Source organism: Pezoporus flaviventris, unplaced genomic scaffold, assembly GCF_033815535.1.
Source record: "Pezoporus flaviventris isolate CSIRO_AGI_PZ_B2104156 unplaced genomic scaffold, CSIRO_AGI_Pfla_v1 ptg000003l, whole genome shotgun sequence".
NCBI classification, from domain to species: Eukaryota; Metazoa; Chordata; class Aves; order Psittaciformes; family Psittacidae; genus Pezoporus; species Pezoporus flaviventris.
The window spans coordinates 9,576,384-9,593,025 of record NW_026892551.1 but is presented as its reverse complement, the minus strand read 5'-3'; the positions used below and the strand labels follow the sequence as shown (position 1 = coordinate 9,593,025).

At 39.3% G+C, this 16,642-nt stretch overlaps 1 protein-coding gene across 2 annotated transcripts in view; it reads right to left on the bottom strand.

Annotated features, from left to right (window-relative positions):
• Window positions 1-15,195, bottom strand: part of TBC1D4 (TBC1 domain family member 4) — a 50,487-nt gene extending 35,292 nt beyond the window's left edge. Inside the window, exons 1-5 of one of the 2 annotated variants that reach the window (XM_061445265.1) lie at window positions 15,048-15,195; window positions 8,893-9,495; window positions 7,463-7,552; window positions 3,785-3,889; window positions 1,093-1,225 (exon numbers count right to left, since the gene is read on the bottom strand). In XM_061445265.1, coding sequence (XP_061301249.1) covers window positions 1,093-1,225; window positions 3,785-3,889; window positions 7,463-7,552; window positions 8,893-9,495; window positions 15,048-15,083 — 967 coding nt within the window. In that variant the 5' untranslated portion in view covers window positions 15,084-15,195. The remainder of the gene's footprint in view (window positions 1-1,092; window positions 1,226-3,784; window positions 3,890-7,462; window positions 7,553-8,892; window positions 9,496-15,047) is intronic. The other variant, XM_061445266.1, reaches the window with a different exon arrangement.
• Between the last annotated feature and the right edge of the window lie 1,447 nt (window positions 15,196-16,642).

The window sequence follows — 16,642 nt, the reverse complement described above, 5'->3', positions numbered from 1 at the left end:
TTATAGAAAATTGGAGACAGAACAGATCAAGACTTTTCCAAAGTCATGAAACTGTAGGTTTTGATTATGATAAACTTCTAGACTCTAAACAAAGCAGATGGATAAAAACAAAAGGACACTAAAATAAGTCTTTCAGTCACTAAGTACAAACTTCATGAAACTACTATTACAGTAATCAACTTGTTACCCTAGAAAAGACTTTGATACTGGCTACTTATCCCGGGCTTGCAAGTACCTTCATTCAGGATACTTACACTGTCTTATACAACAGCCTCTGTAGTTTTTACTTTGCAGAAGACTTTCCCAGCCAAGCTTTACCACTTCTGAAGGTCTGTTCTTAAGCGCAGAAAATACCAGTCACAACCTAACAGCATTTCACTCCACTAAGACTTTATACTCTGCTTTTCATCCACCAGAGGGAGATAAATAGCAATAGTGATTTTTAATGAACAGGAGAACTGGCAATTACCAACACCATCATCACCAGACCAGAAAAGACAAGACTACTGTAACATACTTGCTCTTTTTGCATACAACACTTTGCAAGGAGACACAGCAGAGAAACTGCAAAAATAGGATCCTCCTACTGACTTCATTTTTAATTCAATCTTGCAAGACTCTTTTGGATGTGTTCCATCATACCTCACTTCCAGAGTAACTAAAAGGTTTGTTTATTTATATTTGAAGCCTTAACTTTCTTTATTAGATATTAATCTCCTAACTTAATCATTTATTTCTCCATAACAGAACTAGGTTCTGAAGTGTATAAGCGAATAAACAGAAAGAAGGAAAAAAACAGTTCCACACAGGAAGGTGAACTGATGGATTTTTCTGATCTGCTTAACATTTGAGAGAGGTATGATGATGAAATGGTATGCATTTACAAACAGAAGCTATGCTATATTCAGTTGCAATATTGTTACTGCTATCACATCTACTTGATTACAGACAGTGCAAACTGATGGTAAGAGCTGCTTATTGGGATACTTTTCCCTCTGTTCTTACATTGCTGAAGTTGAAATCACACGCTTTAACATAATTTCTTCTAGAATGATCAGAAAAACACTATTAGAAAATAAACTCATCTGCTACCTTCAATTCTTTCACAAAGTTTGTGCAATGAATGCATAGGGCAGGCCTCACACAGTTTAATCTGCGTCTTGGCATTTTGCAGAGCTGCAGCAGTGCTAAAGGCTTGTTTCAGGGTTAGCATTACCTCATCAACCTATAAGGGAAGGATGGAAAAGTCAGTATATAAACAAAAATGCATGACATACACATCAGATTTATAAATCACATCACAGACAGATGCTTTATAATAAAACAAAAAACTCGCTTGCTGTCTTCTAGAGATCCAGGTTATCTTCCCAGCTATCTACCTTTTCTGTGGATGCTCACCATCTTAAAGTTCAGCCAGACAGCATCATTTTGAGTACATAACTGCAGCTACTCAAGCTTACTGGGCAAGCAGATGCAGTCTTAAAAAGCTGCTGGCTAAATAAAAAAAACATTGGTTTCTTTTTCTTTAGCATCAAAATTCTCCTGTGAACTACACATGCTCCTCTCAATGATTTTTCTCCTACCACTGTACCATTTTAGCGCAAAACCCCATAGACCCATCCTACTGGCAGATGGGAGCTTCCCACAGCAGTTCACTTTTCTCCAGACTACTGTACAGGCTACCAGCTTCATTAGAATCACCAACTTATGTTTAATCACTTATGTTAAAACCTGCCTTGCAGTCTGCCCTAATCTTTCCTCTGCCACTATCACAAATACACAGTACTATGTTCCCGTACACCAGCACTGGAAAAGCTCAACTGTTGTGTAAGAAAGGTCAAGGAGACAGTGTTTTTCCAAACTCATTCAAATATGCTCCCAGACTTTCTATACAAAGCACTTGGAGTTCTCCTGTCTTCTGTATTTTAGGGGAATACAATGCCTCTTAAATGTTGTTTAGTCTTTGCATTAGCATGGAAAGGAGGAGACAACAGTTTGATGACAATCTTAGGAAAGAAAACAATATTCTACTTCAGAATATTTGCTCCTTGCTCTTTCCTGTTGCTTTGCTTTATAAGAGGAAGAAGAAAGCTGAAATATTTAACAACAGAATTATGCAGTCGAACACTGAAAACCTACAGACTTTTTTGAGGGTCTGGCATCCAGGGACAGGGGGCACAGGGACCTGAATACATAAATTTGAATCAGTTTGTGTCAATAAGTTTAGTTATTTGGTTTGGGTTTGAGTTTTATTTTGTTTGATTGTTTTTCTTAAAAATCCACAGTTTTAAGCACTACCAGTAATTTCTGGGTGCTCCCTCTTCTCACCAACAAAGCAGGGCACTGAGCAGCGAATACCCATCCTGCAATACAGGCTTGAGATGTTTTTGAAGTTGGCAACAATGCCTCTCAAATGAAAGATCCACAGAACAGTGCTAAGCATATGGATTATGACTACCCTAAAATCGTAAGAACTGTGGCACAAACTGTAGCGAGGTTCAAAGCAAATATACACAAGCCTACCAATATAGCCTGCTTGGCAGCACAGAATCCGGAAAGCATTAGGTTTTACAGCTCTGCCCTGCCACAGCCAAACTGCTGCTGGAGTCCAAGAGACTGCATCTTAAAATAGCTCAGGAATGTTTATTTTACATTGCAAACTGGGCATACCTACACATATCAATACTAAAATATGTAAAGAGGTTCATAAAAACATGGTTTCTTTATACACCACATTAAAAGTCTTTCAATTTTGCATGGTCAGATTTATCAATAGGTCAGATGTAACATTTTCTGGTAGTACAAAGACTGGGCTGATTTCATAATAAGCTCCCATTTTGATAAAAGTGCAGCCGCAGCTACCATTGCATACCCAAGGCTGTCAGCTGCTTTAACTTTTATCGATCTAATACTATTCACTCTCAAGCTAGTCAATGGATCAACAAATTATGCTTTCAGCTAGCTAGAAGAGTGATTTTTAAGTTTAGCTGAAAAAAGTGAGCAGCAGTTAGCACAGCCATCAGGAACAAACATTTTTCAGAACAGAAACCAACTTCTTTTAAAGTGTCAGTGCTTTAAAGTAAAAATGTAGTAGCCAAAATCTCCTGTGTCTCACATTATTAAACTGTCTGTAGCAACTAAGTCACTGGCACCTGGAACTTCAACTGCTTGATACATCCTTTATCAAATATCCAATGGACTATTTTACTGTTGTACACACCCACACATATTACGGTTTTCTTCTTCTCTGATCAGATGCTGCTATTTTCTTCTCCTGAGGAACAAAACGCTACAGGAAATATGCTAAAGCCACATGCAGGCTAAAGCCACATGCAGGCTAAAGCCACATACAAGATCAGCCAGTAGTTTAAACCCTACTCTGAAAAGGATGTTTGGGTTTTGTCATCAGCTTTGTTCCTGATTCAATACATTACATGTTTAATGGAGAACCAAGTGTCTCGACAATTAGAAATGCAAGAGTTACAATCAAATACAGAGACCAAACATGCTGTCAGTCTGCATGTGTGAACCCATCCATCTGGATCTTTTCCTATTTGTTATTGATATATGCATCAGCAGAGTAGCGGGATATGGCTACGTATCAGCAGAAAGTATGCATTTCCTATTGCGTATTTCCACATTCACAACTGAGGTCTCACACCTGAGAAGACGTAACCACTGAGGCTCATCTTACACAGCAGAATAACAGACAGAATAACAGACATTTAGGAAATACCTCAGACATTCTCCGACAGAAAGGTTAGGATCATTAATAAATACTTACCAGAGACTCACTTGCACACTGGAACACATAGCAAACATACTGGTTTAACCCAGCTTCAACAGATTCCCGGCAAATGAAACCAAAGTGATCGACGTGTTTTATACCCTGAAAGAGTTTAAAAACAGCATTAGTGGACTATTTTATAAATAGTTTTAGTTTCCAACGTGATCCTAAAAATAGTTATCAGACTCCAACACTTACCAACAGAAAAACTTGAGAAATTAAAAATGCATACTCCTAATTATGTATTTTACAACAGTTATCCTTAAAATTGCTCTTCATATTTAAAAGTTACATAAAACTCTTTCCACAATCAAAATAAAAGTTATATGCCAATACACCTGGGCCTGAATGTCTTCCATTAAGACAACTGGATTTTCAGGGAAGTGAACTAAAGAGTCCTAGACTGTATTTGGAATGGCCTCTACAGTAAAAACTTGATGTAATGAGCCCACGCTAAAATATGGGACTGCAGCAGTGTCAAAGTAGCAACAGATCTTTGTCTTCCTGGAATACAAATTAGGACTACACCAAAAAGAGCAGGGAAGGAGTGGTGACATGCAGAATTCCAACCAAATTCTTAGATAAATTCTTTGAGACTAACATACCAGAAGTTTCAAGACTTACTACACATTACTACTGATGTTTTCTTTCAAGATCCTAGTCTAACTGCTTGACAGGGAACGTTGCCTTGCTAAAAACAGCACTGAGAAGATCAAAGAGAGCTGCTTCCTAAGAAGCATTATAATCCCAGTCCCAATTCATGGAACATGACTCACTATTGTTAAAGCTTTTGCCAATGTTTTTATCATCTGAGTATGGGAATAGCAGATTTTCTCCAAAAGAAAGCCTAATCCCTCAAGTTCAAATACAACAGAAACTTGGTTGCTTGGATCCATCTCCAAAGAAAACACCTGTACCAGGGAGGAGGCAAAACAACTTGTTTGTCACTACAGAAAACACTCTAGACAAAACTGGTAATGCAGTACGTGACAGACTGAACATATTGTCATGGCATGCTGTAGTTTTTAAAAACAAAATTCCAAAAGTCACATTTATGCTACTTAAACAAAACAAAGATGCAGACAGCATCCAAGATGGCATAAATTTCATTTGTTTACCATAGTCCACTCTAATCCTGACTTAACTGAATAGTTTTCCTGTGACAGGAGTCTTCAAAAAAGTACAGTTGTATACACAAATGTTGATCTATAGAACAGTGAACTGTTCCCTCTGTTTTGTAAGGAAGCCATATTTAATAAAGGTGGTTCAGTGAGATGGCAGTTCCCTCGCTGCTGACACTGCCTGAACAAGTCTACTCCTGTCTGACTTCTCAGTCTCTGTGGAACATTTGAGGGGGAGATGGACGTGCTACTTGCACTACTGAAGTGTAAGTAACACAGTATGTTCCTCAATTAACTCCACCACATTTCTTTCAGAGGGTGGCTGGACTTGGCATGCCAAAAAAGCAAAGTGCTTTTTTGTTCAGGGTTCCTTCAAGGTCAGCAAGGCTGCAGCAAGAAAACCTGTACAGCTGCTTGACACCTGAGCTTAGACAGCACACACAGGGTTTATCATCAATTACAGTTGCGGCTTTGACAATTACATGGAGTGTAGATAATGAATTGAATGCAACAGATCAACCATTCTTAAGCTATAGAATAAAAATACCTTTATTAGACCAAACTAAAAGAATCCAGAATGCTAGCTGAACAGAACATCTCCTTTTCATTGTTTGTAAAGCTTACAAGAACAAACATTCCTAAGTTGCAGTCTCACAATACGCAGTAAATCACTGCTCTATAATCCATAACAGAGAAGCCCTGTGGCTAGCACCAAGTTCTTAAAAGAAGTACTGATGAGGCTTATGCAATCAAATCCTTACTCTGGAACGAATTAATGTTTCATTTCTATTGAATATATTAAAAAAAAAACAACAACAAAACAACTTCTCTAAAGTAGCCGTTTTGCATTAAGAAAAAAATAAACCAACCCCCCTGCAGTATTGTTAGTGCCTGTTTGATTTATTCAAGTGTGCAGAATAACAAAAGCTTTGCTTCAAATGAAAGTGAAGAGGTGGAGTGAAAAACTCCACCCCCGAAGCCCAACACACAGCATTACCTAACACCATGTACTGTACACAGTTATTTTACTGAAGAAAAGTCAGGGCTTGAAGGTCTGCCATGGTCTTGCTGGTCTCCACCTCACTTTAAATTCAGCAGAACAAAGGCTGTACCTGCTTAGGACTGTTTTGTTGACTATTACCAATATGGATATGCAACCCAGGAGCTCAGCATGTAAAGCTGAAGTGTCAATTTTATTCAGTTCAGGACACCAAATGGGAGAAGACTCAGGCTGTCTGCAAATTTTGTTTTCCATACCACTATTTTAAGAATCTCTTTGATCTGTATTTATTATAAAGCTGTTAATACATCATTGTTGGATTATACTGTCCCATTCTATACTTGCATTTGCCTTTTTTCTCTACCGGGAATAATACAAATTGTAGTTAAACAGCAGAGTCAGCTTAAGGGCCTAGACCTTTAGTTGGTAGCTCAAGACTCCACTTGAGTTACAAGAACTGACCACTTCTTACTTTGTATTAGCACTGACACCATAGTCATGCAAGAGCAGATTTGCTATCAGCATTAAAATGAAAGCACTGAGGGGTGAAATACAGGTTTATAGCATGCCAGGAGGAGTATTTTAAACTAGAATAACAATGTTTAAGGAGGCCTGAAGTGATGTATGTGCATGGTGAATGAAAAAAGGTAGTAAGGCAAGACCTCAAAAGAGAAAGTGCCCAAAGTAAAAGCTGCTGAACAAGATGACAGAATGATGAATCCCTCAGCCCTGGGTTTTAACTTTGCAAGACACATCTATTTATTACTTAACATAGCTAGGTTCACCTATTGCCATATTCTCCAGAAGAAAGGATGCAACTGAACTGCTGTTTTTCTGGAGGGCTGGTCCAATGCTTCCCTCCTTTCATTACAGAGACTTTCAGGAGCTTAGCTGCTCAGAAACAGCATACTCAGGACATCCTAAATGGAGATTAAACTACTTCCAAAATCATATTCAATGCCCTCCCAAAGCAGAATAGTTTATACGTTGTTTTCTGACCAATGATCAAAGCTGCCACTACCACAGCTCAGACTGGTTATTTTGCATACATCTTTTCTGTACTTAAGCTTCTGGGGAATGACAGAGAGTTATTTTTGTGCAGTATCTACTTGAAACTGCTACCAGATGAGTGAAAGCCCTGATCTGAATAATAACTCATACTCTTGTAAATGTAAATCAGTACTTCAAGTCTGCTGCAAGTGTTCATGAAGCAATCACAGTTTCACAATTTCTTTCAGCTGTACTCCCCAGATAAGCTGATGCATCAAACTTCATGCAGGATTTCTAGATACATTAGTCACAATTGCTCAAAATCCTTACCCCCTCTTTATCTCTTTTACAGCAATTTACTTTCATTCAGAGTAATTTAGGTAGGATAAACTGTTTAAAAATGGCCTTTGAGGCTGAATAAAGGAAAACAGCAAAGAATGCTGAAAAAGAATTCCGAATTTCTTTTTCTTCAGCTATGTATAGACCAGCAAGACAATCCAGCTGACGAACAAATAAACTGCTTTTCTCCTGATGATCTATACGTTGCTTTATATTAATGCTTACCTGAGAACATGAGGAGATATCTTTAAAATTCTTTTCAAGCACAACAGATTTGGTGTCTGGACTGATGAGGTTAACTTCAAACCTTCCAACCTAGGGAGGAGGGGTAAGGAGGGGAGAAAAATAAGTTTAATATATCACTACCTTGGAGGCACAACACTAACAGCAGCAAAAATGTCACAAATCTAACCATTTCTTGTTTACATAAGAGTACCTTTGGCACAACAGCTTACTCAGTAGGAATGAGGGTGCCATAATTCATCCTGTGTTGAGTAAGAATATTTCAGCAAGACCAGCTGAATAGGAAAGAGGCTCGGAAAGAAGACAGCTTCCCTGCCCCTCTTTTCTTTTGGAGTTAGTTTGGTCCAAAGATCATATATTTGACAGACAATACTAAAACCTTTACTAAACAATGTGGCTAGAGTAAAACTTGCAATAAAAAACAGAATTTTAAGATAATTTTTTTTTTTTAACTATACCATAGATCAGCTGAGAAACTATCCTGATCTTTTGGTTTTGTATCAATTCTGGATGAAAAAGAGTAGTTTCTGCAGCAAGCTATCTTTCAGCTTTCCCAAACTGTTTCTCAGGCATATGGAACTTGTTCCATAGACTTCAGGGAGTTTCTCAGCTAAATCCTTTTCATTACTAGTGATATCTGTGGCTTTCAAAAGGGCAATGCATTTTCACTTCAGTTAGCATTTTTCCAAAAGACTAAAAGGCAAGAATGATCTTTAAAACAAATGAGAAGACAAAATCCAGGCATTTAGCCCCATTATTTTAAGGTCCAAAGATCTTCTCTTTTATGGGTCACCTCCTTCAAGTGTCCTTTTGTTTTCTCAATAGAAGCTCTGATGATGTCAAATGTACTTCAGGCAAGAGAAGAAATAACCATGAGGTCTGAGGGAAGAAAGCTTCTGGGAATAGACATTGAGTACTCATCTGAGAAAGACAAGATGAACAGTACCATAAAGGGGCTGGCTCAAACATAAGGCTGTGAAAGCCTTATGTGAAGTTGTGAGCTTCTTTCTAATGGGACAAAAAAAGAGGATTTGTCCGCATGAAAGTCTTCATTGATTCTCTTTCTGAGTATACTCACTTTTTTCACGTATATCTTAGATCTCACCAGTACAGACAAACCAGAACTGCACATAAAATAATTCTTTCACTAGACATTCTGCTCCTCTAAATAATTACTTCATATGTAATTATTTTTTCTTAAAGTTTACCTGAGATCATGAGTCGAGGCGACTTCCTTAAGAAAGTGGAGCTACTTGTGTTCCAAGCATTTATGAACAGATACATATTTATGACTAATCATGAGACCATACTGAAGCCCTATTACTTATCTCACAAAACCTGTCTCAGCTTCAAACTGCATGGGGAAGGATAAAGTGCAAAACCAACATAAAATTGTGCATCCGAGTACACACCTGGAACAGCATTGTCCTGTTCTTCTCAGAATCGGAAGGCTGAACATGACTGGGTGCACTTGCGTGTCTCCTGCGTGGCTGTGTTTTCAAGTTTGCGTCATGAACCCTTCTTTGCATAACTGCAGTGACACTGCTGCACCGGGAGCGAAACTCTTGCTGCTCATCAAAGCCAGAGTCCTCTAAAATTCGCTCTGGAAAGGAGCCACGAGTGCTGGCCAGGTTGGCCAAGCTGGTCTGGCTGCCGACTGTAAACATCACAGCATGCCCTCCAGTGTTATTTGGGCTGTCCAGCTCCTCAAATGGGCTACCCAATGGAGAAGCTGGAGCATTTCCTTCACACAGGGGTAAGTCCAAACTTGACTCGTTATTTCGCTGCTCGTTTAACAGTTTCAGGCGCTGGCGCTCATGAAGGCTGAATTTCTCAATGCAGTCATCAATTAGTGAGGAGGGAGCTTTCTTGTGAGCCACTGTGACCTTTCCACAGTATAAGACCTCAAATTTTTGAGAGTCATAGAAGGCATCCTCACTATCCTTACTTGGCTTGGCATCTTCTTTCAGTGCTGCTTTGGAGACTTGTCTTATGCTGCTGATGACATCGGGAACCTAAAGGACAATACCAGAAGTCTGGTTAGCAGCCACAAGTAAGATAGCACACGCAGTGATACATCAAACATTTCTTACTGTAAATATTCACACAAGTTACTTCTTCAGTCGGCTACCACTAGTTTCTTGGCTGAAAATATAAAAATAGTAAATTCTAAATTCTGTATAGAAAATTTATGCATGGGAAGCAAAGCAAATGATTCCTTAATTCTTTACTAGAACCTGTTTCAGAACACAGGGTTTTAAATTACCAGAAGGTCTACTGATAAATGTTCCCAGCTGAGACTGCCTTCTCTTTTGTGTAGCCCTCTTCCCACATCAGCATCTCTTGCTGACGTATTTTGCACAGAGTCATCGCTATTTCTTTGGATTTCTTTTGCAGAGCCAGATATTCCATTCTTAGCTGTGGAAACAGTTCTGTGAAAGAGAGATCAGCAATCCCACCAGTTTCAATTGACAGTTCTGGAATACAGGCAGCAAGCATACGGAAATTATACCAAAGGACCACGTATAACTGAATTAGCTTCATTTATTATCTGCTACAAAAACCTCACCCCATCTACCCTACTGACACAGTTCACTTCCCTACTGTCTTGGTCATCATGCAGTGTAGCAGCACACCCAAATCTCTGCTGTCCTCCATCAGTCTTACCTACATATTCCTATTACACCCTGTAAGGTCAAACTGCACACCTCCAGTAGAAACTCATGATTTCAGCCCTGTCTTTTAAGGCTATGTGGTTCTTCCTCCATTTTATCCCAATCAACTTGGGAGGGTCAACCTTCAGTATTAACATACTTAATATGTGAGCTCCTTTTTCATTTTGCCTTCACTAAACAACATATTTTGCCTTCCTTTACCAACTTTATTGACTGCAGATCAGAGTAATTCCAGTTGCTCTTTTGACAGTACCTACCTCTGTTTAACCAAACCCCTTTCTCACCAGGTTTCATCTTCTCTGGAAGGATAATGAATGACATCACATTACATGCATTGGTGAAGTTATTAGCAACAACGAGATCCAGAGAGAATAACTATCTGATGTTTTTTGTAAGAGAAACTCAACACTCGCTGAATCCAATGCAATCAATCAACAACTTCTGTATTCCATACAGCTTCCAACCATATCTGTATTTGATAATTTGTTTCAAAGTATTTTTCTATTAAGAAAAGATAACACCGAAGCCACACTTTAGTAAATAATCCATGATCCCTACAGTATCTCTTACTTTCAGTCACATGATACCAGCTGAAACTTGCTAATGAGGCAGTGATCTCATATACCAATACTTTTGCATGTCACAGTGGAAAATTACCTCATCTTAATCCCCATCTCTTGTTATACCCTCCTCATCCACTGGGCATTCAGCTCAAATCTGCTTATAGTACATTTACTGAAAAATGAAGTTCAATTACCCTAAGATCTACTGACCGTTTGGCTTTCATCCCTATAGATGTCATCATCAGCTCAGTTTTCAGAGAGGCTAACAGTTAGTCTTGATAGGACACAGACAGCAGAGTGTATTTAATCTCCACTCATTCTCGCTACCAGGCTGCTGCCCTACGACCACCCGCAGTGAGTTTCCTCCCAGCCATTCCAGCTCAGCTGAACATGGATAATTCTCACTTACTTTATAATGTTGGTTCATATCCCAAGATGCAGCTCTTTCCCCAATGATCAGTCCTCTTATTCTTTCTATGGTCTGTGCTAAAGAAGCTCTAGATTTTAAACTCCTTAGCTCTCTATCTTAGCAAAATTCACAAGCTAGCTGTGTTTTAACTGAGATTTCCCTTTTTAGATCCAGAACCTGCTGCAGAACAATCCAGTTACATTTCTATTTGAAGTACAGTGACATACAAAAATTCTATTTATAATGCACAAATTCTACATGTAATCAGTTAGAATAAACAATGTCAGCTGTTTAATTTGGATTTTTTAAAAAGTGTACTATCACTTCCCTGCCAATAACTGGGTTCTGCCACGCATGTCTAAGATGAAATACTAGCGAAGGAAATCTTAAATCTTTTCAATAATGCCCAATAGCCTCTTAACACATCCTATACCCCCGCCAGCAGATCTCCAAACAGTCTAGAGAAAAGACACTATCAAGTATACCGCAACAGGATTCCCTACCCATCCCCTCCTCTGTCACAGATCTCCCCCACAAACATACGTACAGTTTTAAGTAATTGCAACTCCATACAAGAAAACCTCACAGCCCACCACCCTGCTGTTTATCACTTGATTTTCATCTTTTCCAGACTCTGCATGCTTTTCAGACACTACTATTTGAGCCACAATTACTATTTCACAATCCCTGCGCAGCTTTTGCTTCTACCTCCCACATAAACCACTACAGTATTTTCACTTCAGCCCAGAAGGATCCTAACATAAGAGCAGAGGTTTCAGCTCATACTGCCCAACCAATCCTTATGTTCCCTGCTTTGTTTAGGTAGCCTCTTTTACAGGCTGTATTATAATTTTTTTTTACACCCTCATCAGTATTCATTTTTCCTGTTGTTCTACCTATCCACAGAATGAAAATGACAAATCAAGTTGAAAAACTGAGAACCATTTAATCTCTGTGGTTATGAATAATTTTCTTACACACACATAGAGAAGAAAACAATGTAATACAGGGATATCACAATTGATAAGAAACATCAGTCAGTTCAGAACCAGTTCCAGATGCTTGTTAGCTTTTTCATGGATCCTCTAGATAGTATGGTGTGTAAAATAGCCTCAAGTATAAGATGCAAGACAGATACTAACATTGCTTGGCAATTAGTCATACACAAGGCTTTATTGGTCTTTGGTGTACAGGAATATCTGTATACCAGTGATGGTGTGCCCAGTGATTGACAATGTGCCAGCTTGTACTGTTAGACCTCACCATCTTCATCCATAACTGGGATCAAGTGGAGTCTCAACAACAGTTTGAACTATATTTTCCTGACATGCAAGACACAGGAAAAGTTACACAATTCTCAAGCATAGCAACCATCCCAATGTGGTTTTACGTATTTCTTTGGCATATATCCTTGGGTTTTGACATTTTGCTCCTCCGTATATCAAGAAACCCCAGTCACAAAAGTTTCATCATCAAAGTTGTGTAACTTTTTTTAGATTTGGATATTAGCTGTTAATGTTGAAAGTGTGGGGCAAAGTTAGACCAGACAGTAAGCACAATGGAAATTTAAAATACTGAACGGACAGGATGAAGTTCCTTAACCAGTTTTAGAAAACAGTTAAGTAATATTAAGAAGACAGACTCCTGAAACAGTCAAAACTTATTAATGTGTTTTCACATTAATACAGCACACAATGCTTTCTCTAGTACACCAGCATCATTATGCATGCTGAAGTCTGTCAGGTATTAATAAATTGATACCAAACAAAATTAATGTGAGAGCTTCAGGTGAGCTTTTTTCCCCTCCAGGATGTCAAGGACTGTACATGCCTGTCAGGAGGCAACAGTGACATGTGAATTTTAAGATCCTTGAAACAGCGCTCATAGGAACTCCTAAATCTCTGAATAAAGCCAAGACAACTCAGAAGAGCAGCTCCTTCTTCGTGTTCTGTATCAAACTTCCCACAAATGCAAAAGACAAGGATAGACAGTGGATACTGTAAGTACAAGACTAGATGTGTGATATTACTGTTTCGCCTCACTGTGAGGAACACTCCAAAACCTGGGGGGAACATAACCAGGGGAGGAACAAGCCACCCCAAAAAAAAACCAAAAACCCCAACCCCCTTCTAACTCACTCCCCCCAAAACTACACTAACAAAACCAACCAACCAATACTGTGAATTAAGTGGCAAGTAAGAAGAGCTCCACCATGATATTAAAGAGGCACTACTTCATTCCAGGGAAAATGGAATAAGTCTAATTAAAGGGAAAAAAAAACCAACCCAACAAAAACCACCAAGAAACCCAAACCAACACTTGGGAATCCAAATCAAGTTTATTGTTCATATTTGAGTAGCCTAAGATTGTATGAATCATTCTTCACCCAATTAAATCTCATTCAATATGTGGTGACTCAATAAGTAAAGAGAGCTGTACTCAAACCAGAAAAGATGGCACTGGTCAAGTTCTGCACTACGTACAGTAAGATACAGCTCTGAATATACAATGTCAGATGTAAATCATGACAGGTGTTATTCTGTCACAACCTCCGTTTTCTACAAGCAGCAGACATTTGATAAGCTGAAACTAATGACAGCATCAATATTAGCAAAATAGTCCCCCAAGCTATTCCATTTGCACACTCCCTTTGCCCCTCCTCCTCCAAGATCTTGGCTGTACACCTTCTGAGCTACTGCTCTATATCATCCACTTGGCCAGCTTGTGTAGAATAAGGCTGCAGCACTTAGCCCTGGCTCAAAGACAGATATATTAATACCCTAGATCTGTTAATTCCAGCTCCGCAGTTCACAGGCTCCATCCAGTACTGTCCTTTTATGACTGGACCTAGAACAGGGTCAATACATAATAGCAAACACCTTCCTCGTCCATAAATAGTACATTATCCATGTGAATAGTACTGCCAAGAACCGTTTACCACACATCAAGAAACTTCACTGTGTTCAACATAGAAATGTATTCTGACACTGGAAACATCAGTTTAACTGATGTAACTAATCCAAGCTCTTTCATCTGACTTGACTAAAACCAAAGCGAGAAACCAAGGAGGACTAGAGGAAAATAAGTAGCACCAAATGAAAGCTTTCTTCTCAGGTTTTCCCATATCATGCAACAAGTTTTTTGTTATAATTAATTCCAACTTTATTAACCCCGCCTTAACCCCCCCCCCCCCAAAAACTTCAGTTGTGAGGTGTTTATCGCCAGTATCCTGAAGTTCCAAAACAGAGAGGCTATCAAGCCTACTAAATTACGCATGCTGCAGTGTAACACCAGAACAGTTTGTCACAACTCTAGAGTAGGCAGAGTATCTCCATGGTGATACTCCACACTTTCTTTAATAGAAGTGACAGAAGTTGAAGCATTCAAAAAAAACCCAAAACTTCCCTCTGAATTTACAACAGCCTCCAGTGAACAAAGGTGGAGCTCCCCTTTTTGCTGGAAGGATAGCATTCAAATGCTCCTGTGGTAATTACCAAGCACTGCTTTCAAGTTTAACCCAGACTTAGAACTTGCAGCAAAGAACGAAATTCACTTGCTGTATATCATTATTTCCACAGGTGGACATAATTTTACTATGCAGAGAAGCTGTAGCTCTTGTTACTTTGTTTCTAGCTTCCACATGGAAAATTTCAGTCTGGAATTTATTAACAAAGCAAAGTCCCTCTTCATATTATAAGGCTTATAAATATTAGCATGATTGTGAAGAACTAATCGAACAAACAAGCCTGACAAATCTGGCTACTTAATGGCAGCAGCTCTAGCAAGGCCATTATTTTGAAAGCAAGTAAGAAGCTCAGACCCTCTCACTCATTCACCATGCAAGGTGCAGTGTCAGACTCCTTCCACCACACAGACGTGAGATGAATGAACTCCACATGCACGTTAGGAGCAGTCAGTACCTTCTCGTGTGATTTCCAGTTCAGAAGCACAGGCATGTCCAAGCAAAACAGTCACCAAACTTCAGTGTCATGAACATGAGGACTCAGAAACAGATTCCTGGGATAAGCAAGTGCAGAAAGATCCCCTTTTCACAAAGGGCTGGTGGTGGTGTAGCATTTCTTCAGGGTCAGCTCATGATATCACAGAAACCGTTATACTTCAGGAGCCAAGTATTTCCCGACTTCAGGCTGGAAGCTCCCACGCTGCCTTGGGTTTGAATAACGAGACCCACTCATGATCCAGCTATGGATACTTAAAAACAAACAACAGAGGAACAGGATGCTGTCCAGAAATCAACTCCCTGCTCCTTGCTGATTACTAGAAGAATCTGACATCTACCAGTTAGAAACCAGCCCAATGTGAGACAAAATTAGGAGCAATTGGACATGACTCCTTTCATTTAGCATCCAGCTGTATATCCACAAGACTGCTTAGATATTAACAGCCACAGCAGTGACAAACAACGGAGACAAAATAAGTCACATATCACATCCTGTTACGTATCAGGCACTCGACACCGAGGCAAAGTTCTTATCTTACAGAAAAACACACTCAAATGCCAGCCCAAGCACAGATACCAATAACTGTTCTCAACCAGAAAGAAGGGTGGGAGAGGGAAAATATTGTTTTTTTTTTAACTGCTATAAACATTTTTACTGCCATGCAGCTAGTACAGTACTGATCATCCAAACCTTTTATACTTCTAAATCTACAGCAGTCTGCTGCTTCACACACTGGTGACAGTGCTCCACTCAACAGTCTTCATCATTAAAAATGCATCTTTCCAATAAAGAGATGAAAGACCAGCCCACAGTGATACAATTTATGCAGTCACACAAACAGTTTGTTGACTGTTTATGCTGGAGATATTTACAAACTGGAACATAAGAATTTTTCTCCATCAGCTGACTTAGTGCTGCAGGAATACTGACCACCTTCAGTTGTACAGAAATCAGGAGGATTTGTAGCCAAGAGAAATGCTATCACAAAGGGAAAAGAATAGCAACTGAACTGCTAAGCATTTCTACAACCCACCTGCACTTAGCGTACTTCTAAAAACACAGTTTAGAAAACACAAAGTCTGGTTCACAGCAGGCAGTAATAAGCACCTGCCATCAACTTCATTCTGCTGCTAGTCTGAGCTAACATAACACAAGCCCAGTAGCAGGAAAGCTGGAACAAAGGAGCTGGCAAAAACAGACCCAGTGAAAGCAGCTTTTAGATCTTCAAGCTGTCACCCCTGGCAGCTACCATTTTCACTTTTCTGCTGTTCCCTACAGGTTCATGAGTGCAGCCAAAGCTTACAGCAATAGAAAACACATGAGAAACAAGCCAAAAAACCCATTAAAGAACTGCATGTAGTGAAGCTTTTCTTTCAGGAGAGAGAGTCTTCCTCTTATTTGCCTGGACTGTATTTTTTACCAGGTGACTGGTCAGGACCCAACTAGGTTTGTTTCTAAAGAACTACTACAGCGCAATGAACTTACTTTACTCTGACATTCAACCTCATCCTGTATATCAGGGAGATCACATACTCCTGCTGAAGGTAAAGCTA